The following is a 20,660-nucleotide window of genomic DNA, read 5'->3' on the forward strand; positions in this document are numbered from 1 at the left end:
ACTTGGTCCTCGGGACATACATTCACCTCTCATTACACCATCGTCCAACATGCCAGAGATGATGCAACTTTTGGTAGAGCAGTGCTCCAATCAGTGATTCCATAACTCAAACCTCACGGCCTAGGTAAGGCTTGGGAGTCACCTAATTGGAATCGATATGAGCAATCACTCAAAGAAAAAAGTTACTCACCTTCTCGTAACTATTGTTCTTTGAGATATGTTGCTCATATCTATTCCAAACCTGCTTGCCTTCCCCTCTGTCGGAGTAACCGGCAAGAAGGAACTGAGGAGGCACCAGGTTGGCAGGGTCATATATTGAGTGCCATGAAGGCACCATTCCAGGGGGCTCCACAGCTGACCCAACGGGTGCTGCTAGGGGGAAAAACTTTCCAACGACTGTGCATGTGGCACGCACGCACCTAATTGGAATGGATATGAGCAACACATCTCAAAGAACAACAGTTATGAGAAGGTGAGTAACCGTTTGTTCTTTTTTCTCCCCCACTACTGGAGAACTGGCTACACGACAATATCCAAATCTGAAATTGACCTTGTTTGGTTAATACTTTAGACTTAAGTTAGATGCAGAGCAGATGCAGTTTACATTGCATCATTGGTTATACCAGGTTTGGGCAGAGAGTGTTTTTTATCTTGATAGTTTTCATTCGCCACATAACTAAGAGTAACTGTTCTGCTGGTTCAACTAAAGAAGGAAATCCATTAGTTTAAGACAAGAAAAGTTATCTACAGAAGACTAGAAGTACTAAAAGAAAAAATTAAATGTACTATAACAACATGCTATTTTCCTGAAGATGAATCCTTGTTTTTATTTCATTTTACAGTCTCTGCAGACAAGACAAAAAATATTACCTGCATTTATTTTTATGATGGCTGTTGTGTTCACAGATGGACTGCAAGAAAAGTTACCTATCTTAAAAAAACAAAATATGCTCAGGTTAATATTCAGTAAGTATCTAATGCCTTTCTCATAAGAAAGTTTTGGAATGATTGAAGTCTAAACTAACTGTACATATTTAATTTGCAGTAACAGTACTTGGCATTAATACACACTTTACATTTTCAGGTTGCTGTAAAACATTAACTAATTAACCCTCAACACAGCCGGGAGGTAGATTGTCAAGTATTATCCTATCCTAAAATAGGCAAACACACAGAAGGGTAAAATGGCTTGACGAGAGCACACATTAAATCAATGGCAAAGCTAAATTTGGAATTCAGAACTATCTAGTTCTTAGCACTTTGCACAGCTAATGAAACAGTGCTGCCTATTGTTCCTCTGCAGTCTTTCATATGTGTTTATGCATTTATTATTACCAGTTTGCTGGTATTCATTATGCAATATATTTCCATGCCCTAACCCTATCTGTTCAAACTGGAATTGAGGTTGCTGAGAAATGAACATCAACATATCCAATGTAAATGCAGATTTGAGTAGAATGATGAAAGAACAAAACTGCTGGCATCAAGGATAAATGCAGTACAAATATAAATCTCCTAGTATTCCGTTTTATACTTGCTTTGGTAAATCTACAACTATGTTTTAATATTTTATGTTAGATAAATACAAATGGTTGGAAAATTAAATACAATAGACTTAATTCTGCCTTCAGATATGCACATATAACTTCTTTTGGCTTCAGTGATAATTGCATTGGTGTAGCAAAAGTCAGTTTTTATGCTGTTAATATTGCGGTCTCTAGTAATCAAAAAGTTTGAGATTAAGAGAAAAACAGAAGAATGGGTAGGATCACTACTAAATAAGTAAAGAAACCACTTTATAGAGGACGTGGAAGCAACAGATATTGACAGCAGCTTATATATATAATATAATTTTTTTTTAATGAGAAGTGCAGTTCACAGTGAGTGTCTGGAGAATTCTGTTGAAAGGATTGATGAGAGTAGTGAAACAATTCCTCGATAAACTGAATGAAAGAGCAGAGTTGGATGATATAAGTGTAAAGAATTAGCAGAGAAAACTGAAAAACCACTAGAGATCATTTTTAACAACTGATAGAAGAAAGGTTATGTTACAGTTTCAGAGCAATTGTACCATTATTCCCCCTCCATGGTCCATCACCTGCTTTAGGTTTCTGGCTTCTAGCCATCACCTTTCTAGAACGGAGACCTTCATCTCAGTACCTCCTTATTGGGCAATCTTTAAAGCGGCACAGTTCCCTTCCTAAGCTATGATATCCTGAGCAAGCCAGACTGCCTAAAACGTTAGCATCTGCACTTTGCTATCTCTCCAGAGTATTGCTTGCAGTTATAAGTTAAACCAATCTATAAAAGCAAGCACGTTTATTCTTAAGGTGAAAGTGTTACAGAGGAAACATGAAAAACAATAAATAACCTGTATGCATACTAAAAACCTTACCAAAGGTCACCCCTAACTCCTACCTCAGGCTTTGGTAGGTGTCAGTCCTTCAAAACCCACAGTTGGGTTTTCTTTGTGGTTATAAGTTCATAGTTGTCTTACCTCTGGGCAGTTCAGCCAATCCTTTATACAGCTACAGCCTTTAATTTCCAGTCTCTGTGAACAAGTAAACAGCAACCAATCACCATCTCATCAGGGTGTAGCTCCAAAAGGCTGTTTTTTTGAATAATCAGAGATTAGGAATTTGCATTAACTTCTTTCTAAGTATTCCCCAGGAAATCCACTGAACACTTGTTGTCCCAAAAGTCCATTTTTGCTTGTCTTTTAAACTTCCAGGTCTCACATCTATCACATCTCCACTCTAGAAAGGTTACACACAATCCTGGCCCACAGTAATACATACACAATTCATTTAATACAATGTACTCCAAAGATACTTAAACTTAATTCAATACGGTCTCCCAGGGATGTGGCAGAACGTTGTCATCTCTGTCACTCATTATATTACATAGGATTTCAGGTCAGTAAATAGAGTCCTTAAAACCAGAAGAAAAAAAAAATTGCAGGAAATTGCTGACAAGCCTAACTTCAGTATTAGCTGCCATACTTAAGCAAATAACAGGGGGATCTTACTGTAAGTACAAAGAAGGAAAAAATTATTGGTCAATACTAGGTACATTTTTCGCCTACCTCTCTGCCAACCCAGGTGTAGTGGATATAATTCCTCCTACCAAAAGATGGACAGGAAAAAAAGCAAGTGTCTTCTGCTGGTGTTACCTTGGATTTGAGGGGGGTGTGTACCCCAGAATATAATTAAGACAATTGCAACTATATTATATGCATTCAGCCACCATGAATTAAGAAAATAGAACACCACATAGTTAAGGGTTAATTGGAAAGCAGGCTTCTAGTTGCAAGGTCAAAACTAACTGGCAGTTTCTGCGAAGCAGAATGGGAAGAGGGGAAAGAAAAGTAAAGAAGTGAGACTGAAAATCTTGGTGGTTGGAAGACCTTGAGTCTCGGCTCCTCTGATATTAAATGTTTATTGAAAGTTTAAAAAAGTAATGACTTAGTAGGGGTCATTATGACCTGTGTTTTTGTAAAAGTTAGTTTTAAAAGATTAGCTAATACAGTGTACTTTGGAGCAATTCTCTGAAGCCATCTTGAGAGACATTTTTCCTGACACCTTATCTCCCTGGTGGGTAAGCAACTGCCCTGGCTTACCTGCTGTTAATTACTCAATACCGTTCCAGAGTTGAGGTAAATATCTGGAATGTTCTAAATCTATTGCTTCTGTCTGTATACTAGAATCTAATAAACTGGAGTTTTAGATAGAGCATACTTACTTGCTTTAATCTTTTATCAGATGGAATCGCTGTGTTCCCACTGATTTATTCTTGACACTGCCTGAAGTGAAATAGTTCAGTTGCCCCTGCTGTGGGTTCTGAAAACCCTGGGTAACACTGGCATTTACCATATATGCAGGGCCAGCTCTAGGCACCAGCTAAGCAAGCTGGTGCCTGGGGCGGCGCTGCTGAAGGGCCGGCACTCCGGCAGCAGCTCCATTGGCAATCAGTTCAGCGGCAGCTCCTCTCCATTGTTTCCTGTGGCGGCAATTCAGCAGCAACTCTTCTAGCTCGAGTCTTGCCGTCGGCAGCAATTCAGCGGCAGCTCCCTCTGATGTTCCTGTTCTCTCCAGCGGCAGTGTATTCGTCAGGTTTTATTTATTTATTTATTTATTTTTGCCTGCTCGGGGCGGCAAAAAACGTAGAGCCAGCCCTGCATCCTGACCAGCCCATCCTTTGTTTTCTTCTTGGCTAGCTAGGCCAATTCCCGCCCCCCACCCCCTAGCACTGGATACTGCTATTGAGGCTGTTAATTTCAGGTTTTGTATAGAGGGACACCAATCATTATTTCTTACCTAATAATCTGCTTTCTCTAAGCAGTCCTGACATTTCACCCTTTCTCTTGTATTTGCAGCCTTGACATCAAATCCAGCTTTTGTGTTGATAGATTTGGGATTTTTTTTTTCCTGAAAATTTTAATGAAAACATATAATAAGCAAGATTAATAGGAACACCTGTTACTAAGGTTGCCCAACACTTTACATAATACCCTATTTTCAGTTGCTCCTAACTTTGACAAACTTTAACCATTTGGGCTGAAATTTAGTTGTCTGCCTTGGGCTGATTATTATTATTTTATCTTTTATGAAAAATTTCAGTGAAAACATTTCAGCCTTTTCTGAAAACTAGGTTAGGAAAAAATAAATTGTTTTGCAATGTTAAAAGAATTCTAGTGTCATTTTCTTTGAGATTCTCTGGTGTCCCCACGCTTTGGGCAGGGACTCAAAATTTGGCAGAAGGGATGACAATAGTATTAGGGATGTGACTTTTTGCTGTTCCTGTGAAAATCTGCCAAATGTGACCAAATTATAAGGATTTGAAAAATCTCAGTTTACACAGTCTCAATACACATGTTAGAGGTTAGCAGCTAAAATCTTTGAATAGTCCATCCTCACCAAGTACGCTCCATCCCCGCACAGCTCCTGGTGCTGACCAGACTGCACATGCACTATCCCCACAAAGTGACTGAGCATGTTTCACCAGCTCACTTGTTACTGGATTTAGGGTTGCCAACTTTCTAATGGCAGAAAACTGAGAAAGAAACTTGCTCCGCCCCCTGCCCTGCCCCTTCTCTGAGGCCTTGCCCCCACTCACTCGACCTCCCCTTCATCACTTGCTCTCCCACACCCTTGCGCTGGGGCAGGGGGTTGGGATGCAGGAGGGGGTGAGGGCTCTGGCTGGGTGTGTGGGCTCTAGAATGGGGCTGAAGAGTGTGAGAGGGGGCTCTGGGCTGGGGCAGGGGGTTGAGGTGTGGGAGGGGGTGAGAGCTCTGGCTGAGGGTGCAGGCTCCAGGCTGTGAGTGGGGCCGAGGGATTTGGAGTGTGGGCTCTTGCCTGAGGCTGGGGTTGTGGGTTCTGGGGTGGGGCTAGGAATGAGGGGTTCAGGATGGGGGAAGGGGCTGGGGCAGGGATTTGGGGTGTGGATGGGAGTGCAGGGTGCAGGCTCCGGGAGGGAGTTTGGAGGTGGGAGGGAGCTCAGGGTTATGCTGAGGGTTGGGGTGAGGGATCCAGGTGGCGCTTACCTCAGACAGCTCCCAGGAAGCAGTGACATGTTCCTCTGGATCCTAGGTGGAGGGGTGTCCAGGGGGCTCTGAGCGCCCTCCCACCACCTGCAGGCACCTCCCTCACAGCTCCCATTGGCCTAACTGGGCTGTGCCTGTGTTACCCTCACACAGTGATGCAACCTTCTTCAACCCAGGAGTGCAAAGCTGGACGTGTAGTTGCTGCTCCTGTCCACTCTGGGCCAAAGTGGGACTGGACACTAGAATGAAGGGCAGTGAGCCTTTCTCTTCTGTGCTCTCAAAGACTCCCTTGCTGGTACCCAGGCAGTATGGAGGAGGAAGCCACTTCACTTAAATGCAGAGGGGACAAGAGCTGGACCTGGTGGGAGGGAAAGGAGTAGATTAGGACAACAAGCCTGGTCTGGTCAGAAGGAACTGGTGGAGGTGGTGGGGAAGACTGGTACTGGCTGGGCAAGGAGACTGGGACTGGGAGAGAGGAAGTGGGTAGACTGAGAGGCATTGTAGTTGATGAAGAATTTTGTTTATGGTCAGATGAAATGAAACAGGTTTTGTTAGTCTCACAACACACACCATCTATGAGGAAAGTGTATGCTGAAATGGAACAAACTCTTTCAAAAAGTCTCTGTTTCCTACTTCCAGGGTATATCTTGTCACTGGTACAGTCGGGCTTGTCTTTTTCCACATTTGAAATGTATGTGGTAGTTCATTGCTTCTTGCCTTTTTCTTATGGAGGATGCTTCTGTGTTCATGCATCCTGCTATGAAATGCTTTTCAAGAGGGGTGTTACATGTGTACATCTATCTGCAATATTCCTGCTTGGGATTTTAACCTGGTATTAACAAGGCTCAGGGATTCCCCATTAAATTGATTCTTCTGTTCACTGCTGCTCCTTGAATGTTGCTATTTTCACTGCAGTTACATCTGTTTGGATTTGTGCTGGCTGCACATATGCCTTCTTAACAGTTAACAGCTTTTAAATGGTTCTAAGATTTGAACAAAATCCTACAGTATGGATTTGCAGGGGCAATACATTGAGGGAATGGCATTTATTGGTAGTTAAGCTTCCTTTAAGAGAAGTTCACTAGAAGAACATAGCTTGTTGTATGGAATTTAGTAAATATTTGTTTTAAACTATAATTGCTAATTGAATCTAACATTTTATGAAGTGGGGTTGGTCCCAGGATATTAGAGAGACAAGGTTGGTGAGGTAATATTTTTGTTGGACCAACTTCTGTTGACAAGAGAGACAAGCTTTTGAGCTTACACAAAGCCCTTCTTCAGGTCTCGAAAGCTTCTTTCTCTCTCAAATAGAAGTTGGTCCAATAAATATTACCACCTCACCCACCTTGTCTCTCTAATTAAAACTAAGCCCATTAACTCTTTTAGTTGTCCTTGATTTAAGAAAGGGTTGAAAATTAAATTTTCTTTGTTTTTTGTGATGACAGGGATCAAAATTTGATGGATGCATTTCAAGAGGATACCTGTCAAAGCAACAATGGATCATGTTCGTTTTTCCCCCCATATATTCCATTTGCTGAAGATGATTGTTGTCAGGTGAAAGCTGAAAATGTCTTGGGTGTAGGCATATCTGATTGTGTTCCTATAAATATGAATAAAATAGGTAACTACTTTTGTAAAATACTTAAAGATAAAATACTACATAACAAAAGAGATCAAATAAAACCATGCTGACATTTAATTATACAGAATAACTTTCTTATAAAAATCAAGTGAAAAGCATTCAAACAAAAAATAAAAATAGAATATCAAATTGAGGATACAGCATACTTTTCTGTCTTAGCACTTGAATAATTGTTCTTCAGTTGGTTGCATTGCACTGATTTGAGTGAGTCCTCAATATGCACCTGTATTGGTGTATGATTTGCCCTAACATCCCATCTGGAGCTGCCTTCCACTGATTTTGCTGTGTCTTCTGACAGCTTCTTAAGCCAATAAACCTCCTTAAAGTTTATAAACAGATATTCCCTTCTTCTCTACCCTTATATAGCTGCCCCTCCCCACAAATGTGCCCCACTCTGCAGGACCACAGCTGATTTATTGGCTAAGACTACAATATCTGCCCCTCTGTATCCCTTCTCCACATTATTAACCCCCCTGACTATACTTTCCCTAAGTTATACTCCTAGGCATCTGCCCCTGCATGTATTGCTACCTCTCCCTTCCAGAAATGTCCTCATTTTAGTAATTGTGCTCCTCATGAGGGGATCAGCACTACCAACTGGGGGTGTTCCTGGAGGAGAAAGGGGAACAGCACAAGGGGATATACATGTCAGATTTCAGCCTTGGTCTGCAGTCCACAGTTGGACTGCTGGTTTGAGGGCACAAGCACAGAGGAGAAGTAGCAGAGAAAGAGACCCTTATCCAGGAGATTGGAATTAATGGTAGATCCTGGGTGCTCAGCACTTTTCAAAATCATGCTACTTATTGGAGTGCCTCAATGTGGATTTACGAACCAAAGTTTAGGTCTTATTTTTGAAAATTCTGGCCTATATAAAAGAAATACCGCAAAAAGCGCCACCTTTTTCTCTTACTTTGGTTTTGCACCTCTACCATTAAAAAATTAGCAGTGGAATACATTAATATGGATGATTAGAACCTTGCAAATCTGCTTTATATCCATGGATCATTTTTGCAGATTGGATGTAGATACAAATTTTGTATCTGCGCGGGGCTCTATGGATGATTCAGTGGGAAAGCAGAGTCAAAGCAGTTGTGTTCTTGGATTGACAGCAAGAACATGCTATTTAAAGAAGAAACAAACCCTTCCCATGCATCCTCCACCCAAAATCCAGAACTGGATCTGCATTAGTTTGAACATTTACAAAATTTTATTAATCAAAGTACATTACCTTGCTGTTCCCTCTTAAAGTGTAATATATACTGTAAGTAGTACGTAAAATGTATTTATATATTTGAAGAGATTATTATATTGGCAAAAGCTCTTTTCATAATCTGATACATGCAGACTATGTCAGTCTGACTCTTATTACATTGCCTACACAATCACCTCAACACTTCCCTAAGTTAAGTGTCTCCTGAACAGGAACCGTCAATTGTGTCAAATAACACTGTGGTTCTCTGATGTTCAGATTTGTCCGGTGAGAGCTCATCAACTGTTTTAAGACTTGTATGTCTCTCATTGAAAGAGGTTTTTGATTATGGTTGTGCTTCCTTGCCTTTCCATATCAATTCTTTCAGCATATTGCAATAGATCAGTATTGAAAAACTTTACCCTCATTAGTGCATTACCAATGTGTGATTAAACGCCCTTCCAGTGTTGTATACGTAATGCAGTACATTTATTTACTAATGACTGTAAGAACTAGTGTGAATTACTGATTTTTTTTTTTTTTTTTACGGATTAGTAAATGAAGGTCAGATTCTTCAACTATCTGGCATATTAAGTAGCACTTTGACTTAAATTGGATGATTTGAAGTGCTATTCAGCATCCAAAAGGATTTTAGGATTTGGCTCTAAGTAAACAAATGGCTTTATCTTTTCCCAGAATCCCTACATTGCTCACTCCACTGTGCCATTCTTCTAGTGAATCATTTAAAATAAATAAGTCCATTATGCATATCATACAAAACCAAGCAACCATAACATTATGTTGTGTACCTCTTCCTCCCTCCATCATGCCTGATTCCACTTCTTCCTCTGTTATGCTTTGCCATAGCTTAGCTAGGATAGAATACGAATAGGATGGAGTTCACATTTTTATGTCTACATAAAGACTCTTGACAATTACAGTTCAGTTTTGTTCATGTGAAAATTCTGTCTGTGAAGTGATCACACTGAGGAAAACAGGTACAACCTCCTCAGTGGATACTTCCCAGCTGTGACACCTACCACTACATCAGCAGCAGTTGTCTAGCCTAGTCTCTCCTCTCAATACTTGCCCATTCCAGTTCTGCCACCCTTCCCTCAAACTCCTGTCGCCCCGAACTGTCTTCCAGCTGAGTTCTCCCTTATTTCTCTGGATAGGACTCAACTGCAGCTCTGTTGTTTTCTCTGTCCTCTGCCTTTGAGAGGAGAATGTGGTACTCACATTATAAATAGAAACAATAATTCAATACATTTACATATGAAAGAAATTAGTCTACAATCAGTATAGTTAGCTGTGTATGTAATCTCTGTCCTATATGTAGTTTTTCATAATTACAGTTGGTATATATGTGATATGCATTGATATTGCAAGTAGGTTACAACTAACATTGTTTAGAATAATAAAGGAACTCTTCCTAGAATTTACATACTCAAGCTATTCTAAACTTTTAATTGAAGTCAAGTTGTAGAATGTTTTTCTATTTAAAAGTATGAGAGCTTTTTTTTCTTAATTCCAGTGAAAACTAAGCCTCCTAAGATAGTTTCAGTAGAAAAAATTGCTGGTGTAAAGCAATTACTTAACATAACGTGGGACAAACCTGATCCAGCATTACTAGATTTAAATTGTCGTCTTCGATACAGAAATACAAATTCAAATACTTCGGTAAGTTACATCATTATTTTCAGAATATTAGATCATTTGTCACTGACATAAATGTTGATCCTTTTAAATGCTGATGACAAAAGGCAAGGATGTAAGATCACTAATAATAACTAATATTTACTCAAATGTAATATAAGCATGCATGATATTGGAATTTTAGAAAATAGAGATGGATAAGACCTTCTGTTTCACTGTCAAGGGTAAATTGTTCTTGCCCTTCTGTCTCAGTGCCCATCCTACTCCTTACTTGTCCTAGGATAAATTCAGTGGAGGTACCCTCAGTCAGTCCAGCAATGAAACATGTTTTTCTTCCTATTGTTTTCTGGCAAATAAAATAATTATGTTCACTCAAGATTAGATTAGAACAAATGTAGGAGATGTTTCTCTGACAGCCTGGCTTCTGGCAGGATAAAAATGTGTAAGCAGTGTGTTCTAGAAGGTGGCTTATGTCTTCCTGGCATCTCACAATCCATCTGATCTACAATTGTAAGTGGAAATGGTTCGCTGTGGGCCCCTCTGCTTTCCCTTCACAAAAATAGCTTGTCCACCTGTCTGAGTCCAACTTATAAAAATAACTCCAGATACATTTAGCAGCTATTTGAGCCTATCACAAACTAGCTGAAGGTCTCTGCATGGCTTGATACTTTTAAAACCTTTCATTTAAAAAAAAGCAAACCCTTTTGTCACAGGGTTATGAATTGGTCCTGAGAGCGCTGACAAAAGAAAGTTCTTTGAGGCACCCAGTTCCTGTGAGTTTAAGTCTCTTACGTGGAAGGTCATTTTCCTGGCTGCAATGGCTTCAGTCTGCACAATGAGTGTTGCCCTACTGATGGATCTACCTTAACTAGATTTTATAAGAATAAGATGGGACTGCAGACTTAACTGACATTCTTCTCCAAGGTAGTGTTGAAGTTCCACCTGTTAATGAGCCTATCATCCAACATTCTTCCTATAATCACATATCCTTCCCCAGGAAGTGCTTTTTCATATGCTCAGTGTTAAGTCTTTGGGGTTCTAACTGGAGTGAATTCAAATTTTTAGAAGATGCATGTCAAGGTTCCTTCCCCACTCTGAACACTAGGGTACAGATGTGGGGACCTGCATGAAAACCTCCTAAGCTTACTTTTACTAGCTTAGGTTAAAACTTCCCCAAGGTACAAACTATTTTACCCTTTGCCCTTGGACTTTCGCTGCCACCACCAAACATCTAACACCGGTATTATTATTATTAGGAAAGAGTTCATTTGGAAATGTCTTTCCCCCCAAAATCCTCCAAAATCTTACCCCGTTTTTTCTGGGGAAGGTTTGATAAAAATCCTCACCAATTTGCATAGATGACCACAGACCCAAAGCCTTGGATCTTAAGAACAATGAAAAAAGCATTCAGTTTTTTCAAAGAAGAATTTTAATAGAAGAAAAAGTAAAAAAGAATCACCTCTGTAAAATCAGGGTGGTACATACCTTACAGGGTAATTAGGTTCAAAACATAGAGAATCCCTCTAGGCAAAACCTTAAGTTACAAAAAGACACAAACAGGAATATCCATTCCATTCAGCACAGCTTATTTTCTCAGCCATTTAAACAAACAGAATCTAACGCATATCTAGCTAGAATACTTACTAAGTTATAAGACTCCATTCCTGTTCTGTCCCCGGCAAAAGCATCACACAGACAGACCCAGACCCTTTGTTTCTCCCCCCCCTCAAGCTTTGAAAGTATCTTGTCTCCTCATTGGTCATTGTGGTCAGGTGCCAGTGAGGTTATCTTAGCTTCTTAACCCTTTACAGGTGAAAGGGTTTTTCCTCTGGCCAGGAGGGATTTTAAAGGTGTTTACCCTTCCCTTTATATTTATGACAATGTATAAAACTTTTTGTTTTGGAGACCATTTCAGGGATGTCTGATTGTATTTTGTGTTGCTATGATTTGGCTGAGCTGAAAGGAAGAAGCCATATGAAGGCTCACTTAATAAGAGACAAGGCAGCCACCAGGGGTGCCATCGTAGATTTCTGGTCCTCTCTCCCCACATTTACAAAGCATTATTTCTTGGATTTGGCCTCCAGGTGGGAATTTTGATTTCAGACTCTCCATACTCTGAAGCTTGTCTCCAACGTAGAGGTAGCCAAACTCCCCACTCCCACCCCAAAAGTTTTTTATGCATTTCTCTTTTTCAGTTGGCTGAGACTTGAGTGGTTCCCCCCTTTCCTTATTGATTGATTGTCACACTTCAGTATCTTCAATGTTGATTTAAGAGGTTATCTTACCCCTTTTTAGTATACATTTAAAAAAAAAATCCACCCTGTTCCCACTGTTGGTGTCGGCCTTGTGGTTACTGCATGTTTTAGCTTTGCTCTCATTTTTGTTTTGGGACAATCATGGCACTTCCCTGCTTTCCTGGACTGAGATTCTTCTTCTGATGACCTCTTTAGAGTAGGTGATATATATAATTCTTCTTCTTCTTATAATTCTTCTTCTTCGAAGTAATCATTACTGCCACTCATCTACCTGTTTCCCTTCAGAGTTTGGAGGATAATTTTTCAGGGGGAGTTTCTCTTGGTGCATGCTTTTTCTGTCTTCATTGGTGCAGATATTTTGATCATATGTTGATCATCTTTAGATTGTCTTATTGCTGGGACCTTTGGTTCCCATGCAGTTGGAGATGACTGAAACAGTTGTAGGACAGTACTGATGCTTCAGAGAGGGTAGGGCGCAGTGGCCAACAGAGAGCCTAGCTCAAGCTGTCTACTCCGTTACTACTGCCATTAAGGGTAAAATGTAACCTTAAAAGCTGGTGCCGATCTTGTGGAACAATTGCAAAGATCCAGAAATGAGGATGCTACACACACAAGCACTATTTACAAGATAAGTAGCTTTCCCTTTTATTCATACTGGATGGGTGATCTGGGAGGCATGATGGATATGGTCTTGGAGGTTTTTAAGCAGATAAACCATCTGCTGAGGTTTATTTTTTTTTTGTTAATAAAGACAACATATTTCGTGTTCATGTTTTCACTTTTAGGTAACAGTTGTTTTCACCATGAATCAAAATAAAAGAAGAACATCATTTAATCTTACGCATCTATGGGATTTTACAGAGTATGCTATTGCCATTCAATGTGTTTGTGTTGGATCAGAAATCTGGAGTGAATGGAGTGAAGAGAAAATAGGAAAAACAGAACAACAAGGCAGGCTAATGGTTTACAACATAGTTTTTCACAGGATTAATTTTGAATCTTTTGGCACAGAAGTTAATACTAGCAGACTATTTTCAGCATATTTTCAGTTGGGTGATGTCATAGTTTGGCTTTGAAATTGTGAAAACAAATACATTTAATTAAAGATGACTAGAAGAGGGAGGTCAGAACAGGAGACAAACTGAAAAGGATAGAGAGATCTGAAAAGTGAGGAATATAGAATGGAGGAGAAAAAAGGGGATTGTTTAAAAGAAATAAAAATATAGAGCTAGGAAAGAAGAGAGAAATGACCATAAAGAATGGAAATAAGAGACTGATAGCAACATAGAGAGAAGGTATACAAGGGTCAGTAAAGGAAAAAAAATTTCAACACTGCTGTTAACCTTCTTTAAAAAGTAACAGCAAGTTTTCTACTTTTTATTGTTTGTTTTAATAGCTCCCTCAAGAAAAGTGGACTTGTGGAGAGTAATTGAACCTTCACCGTCAGCTGCAAATAGATATGTGCATCTTATGTGGAAGGTATGTACACCCATGATGTTAAAATCCGAACTGCCTTTTCCAGTAGAAATTGCATTTTGTCATCTGTGTTATAGGAAATAAAGGTCTGTCAAGTCTGGCTCAGATGAACTCCATACAAAGCTAGAACAGAACCTACAGAAGTTTTCTGTTAACTAACACGATGTTGACTACAACTTTGCAGTCAGGATTTACTCTATGACCCTGCTGACATCTGTTAGGGGGCTTATTCCTTCACCCACTTACTTCCCTGGTCCTTCTCGCATGAACAGAGAGCAACAATACCCGAAGTCCAAAGGTGCAAACAATTCGATGTTTATTGGGGTGAACTTCCAGCAAGCATGATTCCAGTTCCCTTCCTTGGTATCCTCCTTCCCAGCTCTGACACCACAGAGCCTTACACCTGTGTCCCTGTTCCCATTCCTGCCTTAGCAAACATGATTCCAATTTCCTTACCCCCATTCCCTGTTCCCATCTCCCCCTTCAGCAAAACATGATTCCAATTTCCTTACCCCCATTCCCTGTTCCCATCTCCCCCACCCACACACCCCTTATTTTCAGGCTTGACTTGTTTTTTCACCTCCCTTTCCTGGAGGACCATAATCTGAGTCTTCTAGTAGTTTGTTTGCTGACCAGATGTATTCATTATTTGCAGCTCCTTTGTGCCCATCAGCTAGGTAATTTGCATTTACACAGAGGCTTACTAGCTTGCTTTTGGATCCAAAGCTGTTAGCAGCTCAGACACTGTCTTAAAAGGGAAACATTTTACTTCCACCAGAGTTCTGATGACTTTCCACTTTCATCTCCTGCTCCAAAACACACAGAGATCTGAAAAGGAAAGCACAACCTATTGTGGCCCCTTTTGGAGCCCTAATAGGATTTTAATTAAGTACCATGTTTTGTTTGCATTTCTTTTACCCCTTCTCCAATAGGCACTCCACACGTCCTGGGAAAATGCACATTCCTTCTATATAGTTTAACCTCCATAACATTATATTAGCCATATTAATTTTACACAAAGTGTAACTGCCTCCCATGCCCACAGAGTTTTCATGCACACCCACCAAAGCAACAATCTGATCCCCCAGAGCCACCCCAAGGCTCAGTGTTCCCATCAACATCATATTCAACGTGATCTGGAAAAACTGACTGCTAAGCCATGATCGTCAATGTTAGTTAATATAATTTCTCACAGTTCTATTCTAATTTGCAGTTTTGAAACCTCCTTGATTAAATTATCACCACTTGACTATGTTGGAGATAAGAACTAAATGGTAACATTGTGCTTTTAGAATCTTGATTGAAATAGTGATTAAAAATATTTTAATTTGAGTGGTCAAATGCAAGAAAAATGAATAATTTGGGTATTGCAGTTTTCAGTTGAACAACATATTCGAAAAACTGAATTCCTTGAAGAAATTTGATGGAAAAACAGTAATATTCATTGTATAAATATTTTCAGCTGCTATTATCTGATCAATTGTAATTTTAACAGACTTTTTAAGCTTTTACATTTATTAGAATCCAATAAAATCCGTTTTTAGAATGCAACATAGTTAATTCTCCAGAAAGCAATCCAATATACCCTCTGGCATGCTCAAACATTTCAAATTGTTTGTAGAATTTCTGTTATGAAGTAGTTGGAAGAACATTCTGGATGTTGACCCTCTGATGGGCTCACCAAATATTTTTCAGGAATCTCTTTTTTGGGTAACCAAATGAGGAAAACTGGAAAACAGATTACTGAAAAACTGAAATATGTTTGCATGAAAATAATCCAGAGGTAGAGAAGGGAAAAATTCTGGAGTCCTGGCAATGTGTCCAGTATTCATGTTTTATATACTTATTAAATGTGCTTTCGATTATAGAATCGGTATTACAAAACACACACAACTTTTTATTAATTTTTTTAATAGGTGTTAAAAGAATTTCCATCTTCTGAGTGTCTACTTGGCTACAAAATACAGTACTATCCAGAAAACAATGATTCTTTTAAAATGACGCACAACACTTCTGACAAGATGGCCATGCTCCTTTTAACGGGGGAAGCCTATGTGATATCTCTTGTTGCATATAACTCTGTTGGAGAATCTCCTGAGGCTACTCTAAGAATTCCATCTGTTGGTGAAAAAAGTACGTTTTATAAAATGGTGTGGTAGATATTCTCTTGGATCACTGAAATAACCTTTTCTGTATCCATGTGATAATTCATTTTGCCTGTCTTAAGTACTGTTGCAGTGAAAGTGAAATTGTGGTAGAGATTTTTTTGTCCTAGATTCTACAGGTGGAGAAGACCTATTAAGTCATCTAGAGTGGTAGCCGTGTTAGTCTGTATCAGCAAAAAAACCCAACAAGGAGTACTTGTAGCACCTTAGAGACTAACAAATTTATTTGGGTATAAGCTTTTGTGGGCTAAAACCTACTTCATTGGATGCATTGGAAAATACAGTAGGAAGATAGATAGATAGATATATACACACACACACACACACACAGACAACATAAAAAAATGGGTGTTGCCATACCAACTGTAACGAGACCAATTAATTAAGGTGGGCTATTATCAGCAGGAGAAAAAAAACCTTTTTGTCAACTGTTTGAAATGGGCCATCCTGATTATCACTATAAAAGTTTTTTTTTCTCCTGCTGATAATAGTCCACCTTAATTAATTGGTCTCGTTACAGTTGGTATGGCAACACCTATTTTTTTCATGTTCTTTGTGTGTGTGTGTATGTGTCTTCCCACTGTATTTTCCACTGCATGCGTCCGATGAAGTGGGTTTTAGCCCACGAAAGCTTATGCCCAAATAAATTTTAGTCTCCAAGGTGCCACAAGTACTCCTCGTTTTCTTTTAAGTCATCTAGCTCATCACTATATCGGTACAGGATTGTCTAGTTTCACTACTTTATTTAACAAAAGTGCAATAGACTAATGGAACAGCATACTCTGGTATGGAAGAGAATGTATTAAAGCATTGGTATGTCATTGTACTTCAGCTTGTCATATATTTTCCTATTCGCAATAGTGCTTCCTGTTTATAAGGCCATTAATAGGAGTCACTGTTTTATTATGTTAAACAGACAGTTCTGTTTTTCTTTGCACTTTGTTTTAAATAGTAGTTCAAGAACCCTCCTTTACCTCGCAGCTCTATGATTTTAGAGTCTTATTTTGACTCTCCTTTATCTTTACATTGTTACAGTGTGTCTGCCTATTAACACCAACAAAACATAGATCTCTTCTGTCATTTTCTTAGGATCATAGATTTTAAGGCCAGACCACCAGATTAGATAATCTGACCTGCTGTATATTATAGGCCACCAACACCCACACACTAAACCCAACAAATGAAATGAGACCAAAGTTTTACAGTCCCCAGAAGGCTCAACTATTATGCGCCACAGACAGAGAATGGGAGATTCTGAGGTGCACCAGAATCTGAGGCCGCTGCAGAGGCAGGGAAATGATTAAGGGAGATATACTGAGATAATCCTGTTGAATTGCTCATGTGTTCATTTGTCATGCCAAGATAACTAGAGTTCCCTCCGCTTTGACCTCCCAACGTTGCTCATATTCAAATTTCAATGTGGTCAGAAAACAGCAAGGTGCTTTCTGACTTGTATATGCAGATGTGATCACATCTCTTCTGATCTCGAGTGTCTCCTTGTCCGCTTCTGTATCCACTATAATATTACTTTTTTTTTTATAGCTGTGCTCCCATCGACTTCCCTGTTGTGATCTAATCTCTTGTCCCTGTACCCCATCTTGCTCCCTCTACTTTGCCAGCTCTGGCATCCTCTTAGTTCCTCTTCTGTGGTTGATTATTCCCTATTTCTTCACTGTCAGTCTTGAACTAATTGGCCTCTGTTATTGATTCCTTATTTCCTATTAAATCACAAGTCAAAACCTGCGCTTCTGTTCTACTACAGCCAATAAAATGTAAAGTAGGTCTCTGTATGGATATATATTCCAATTCTTCATGTCTCTGCTTGCGTATGCACCGTCTACTTTCAGATCTTATTGTAACAATTCCATTATTGTTTGCTGTGTTATCAGATAGTGTGTGTGTGTGTGTACATGAATAAATAAAACAATGCTTTACACAATTAAGCTGAATTTCTTGTTTGACTTTTCCTAAGTCAAACACGGTTCTATAGATAAAAATCTGAATCTCTCATTGCTAAATTGGTACACTAGTATGGATGTTTGCTCTATTAAAATGTTTATAACTATTTCTGTTAATTTTTAAGTGTTATTTTGCAGCTTTTAAATGGATTGATACAGTGAGGACACTTACTTTAAATGAACAAATGGTTGTGGAATGGGAAGCATCAGTTTCAGAAGTAAGCAGATATGTCATTGAATGGTATGAGGAATTGGAGACTGAGCCATTGGGTAGATCATGGCAATATATATTAAATACTACAAAGTGGACAGCTCAGAAAGGTAAGTTGACTATGCTTGCGTGAACTTATAATTTTCACATCTCCATCAGTTACTACTTAACCTAAATCTAGAATACAGATTTTCTGTTCAAGAAAATGTATTTTGTTTCTATGTTTAACATAGGCTGTGTGTTATACTGTAGTATCTTTCTCTGGGGTGTGGGCAACATACTCTTTTGTGTCTAGCAGAAGTATGGTGACACACAGACACAATTATTTTTCACTGCTTAGTAAGATAACAAGACTGAGTCACCGGCACATGACAGCAAACAGTGGACAAAATAGTTATCATGAAGCAGAAATGGATGTAGCCTTTGAACCTTTCCATTCAATATTTGTAGCAGCACCTATTTTGCATATAAATTGACTAATATAAACAAATAGAGACTTATAAATAATTTTAATTTTAAGTAATCTTTTGAAAAAATAAACAAAACATTGACATTACTAGCAAGTAGTTTAAAATAGCAACAAAAGCTTTAAATACAGATATTTAATAAAAATTCAACTTCTGTACTATTAGGGCCAATTACCAAATACATAGTTCTTTAGGTGTGATCAGGTGAGTGCGACAAGAAAATACAAAATTGAATGTCTTCCAGTTCTTGGGAAATGAAGACAGGTAGTTTTGGAGTAGAAATTTGTATTCTCGTTAAAGAGAAATGAACATATTTTTGAAGCTCTTTGGCAACACGTTGCAACAGGAAATTATTGAATATTAAAAAAATAATTGCACAAGTCAAGAACTACAATATGACACTGTGAGTATTCTATATAGGAAGATATGGTCCTTGCCTCACATACAGGGCTGGATTAACTACCTTGTGGGCCTGGGGCTATTAAATATTGTGGGGTCCCTGTGTAAAAGTCTTTTTCCTAATTTAAAACAAAATGATCACAATTATGGCATCAAGGCTATTAACGCTATACTAAACTTGCCTTTTAAATAACATAAAGCCATTCTGTGGTTACATTTCAGTCTTAATATGTAGAATATAGTTAACTTAATTAAAAATAGCCTACTCCTTACCTTAAAACAGCTGTTACATCAGTGTCTTTCTGGGAGTGAGTTTGGGTGCAGGAGGGGCTCCAGGCTGGGGCAGAGTGTTGCAGTGCAGGAGAGGGTGAGGGGTGCGGGCTCTGGGAGGGAGTTTGGTGCATGAAGGGGGTGCAGGTCTGGGAGGGAGTTTGGGTGCAGGAAGGGATTCTGAGCTGGGGCAGGGGGTTGGGGTGCAGGAGGAGGTGTGAGGTGCAAGCTCCAGCCAGGAGGTGCTTACCACAAGCGGCTCCCAGCCGGTGGCACAGCAGGGATCAGGCAGGCTGCCTGCCTGCGTGCCATGGCCCCACGCCGCTCCTGGAAGTGGCCGGCTGCTGGCACATCTCTGTGTTCCCCTGGGGGGAGGGGAAGAGTGTGTGTCTATGCACTGCCCACACCCGCAGGTTCCTCCCCCACAGCTCCCGTTGGCTGGGAGCTGCAAAGACGGTGCTGTGAGTGGGGGCAGCGCGTGGAACCGCCTCCCGTCCGCCAGGTGCTGCAGAGATGTGCCAGCAGCCGGCCACTTCCAGGAACGGTGTGAGGGCCACGGAATGCACGCAGCCTGCCTGAGCTGTGCTGGGGCCCCCATTAGCCTGGGGCCCTGGGCTGCAGCACCTAAAGCCCCTGCATTAATCCAGCGCTGCTCACATATCTTAAATCTGGAAAATATGACAAGACAGACAAACAGTAATAGGCAGACAATAAGCAAGCAAAATATCAAAGCTGCAAATATTTTGTTAGTTTGAATTTTTTACTTCCTCTAAATCTCACCCATCCCACCTTTATCCCTGTGTCCAACTGTCAGCCAATGTATTACTAATCCAACATGCTGCCCTTCCACCCCCACAGAAATAGACTAGGCTTGGGAGGTGAATGGGAAAGTAGCACATCAGATGGTGCCTATGTTAGTTACTAAAAGTGTCTTGAGGTAGTCTTGAGGCAGTTCCAATTGACCTACCCTACTCGTCTTCCCCACCTCACCACATGGGAGTTCTAAAAAAATTTAGACTTCTACTCTGGGGTTCCCTAAAAGGCTTTTCCCATCGCTCTTCAGGCCTTGCTGGAGCACTTGGGAATGTTAGAGGAAAAACAGGACACATTTTAGGATCAGAAGACCTATCTACAACTTTCATTTCATATGCTCTGACATTATATTGTGTTTTTAATGAGGTAAAGAAACATTTATAAAAGTGGAAGATTAATAAAGCTGCTTTGTAAAATAAATAAATAAATAAAATAAAAAATAAAAAGAAATCCATTGATGATGAGTTAACATTGAAAACACTGTATTAGGTTGAGTAGAGGCATTTGTTTTGAACTGCTTTCATAAATGCTGTGCTAATGTTCCTCCCATTCAATATGTTTGCTTGGCATAATCCTTTGATGCAATATTTTGTCTTCCTGTGATGATGATTCAGGAT

The 20,660-nt window shown here is 39.7% G+C and overlaps 1 protein-coding gene across 1 annotated transcript in view; it reads left to right on the forward strand.

Moving 5' to 3' along the window:
• Positions 1 to 20,660, forward strand: part of IL31RA (interleukin 31 receptor A) — a 66,487-nt gene that overhangs the window by 24,792 nt on the left and 21,035 nt on the right. Inside the window, 7 exon segments of the mRNA XM_078853000.1 lie at positions 843 to 966; positions 6,988 to 7,163; positions 9,908 to 10,053; positions 13,070 to 13,348; positions 13,647 to 13,763; positions 15,677 to 15,893; positions 18,022 to 18,204. Coding sequence (XP_078709126.1) covers positions 843 to 966; positions 6,988 to 7,163; positions 9,908 to 10,053; positions 13,070 to 13,348; positions 13,647 to 13,763; positions 15,677 to 15,893; positions 18,022 to 18,204 — 1,242 coding nt within the window.

Source organism: Lepidochelys kempii, chromosome 5 (assembly GCF_965140285.1).
Source record: "Lepidochelys kempii isolate rLepKem1 chromosome 5, rLepKem1.hap1, whole genome shotgun sequence".
In the NCBI taxonomy this organism is placed as follows: Eukaryota; Metazoa; Chordata; order Testudines; family Cheloniidae; genus Lepidochelys; species Lepidochelys kempii.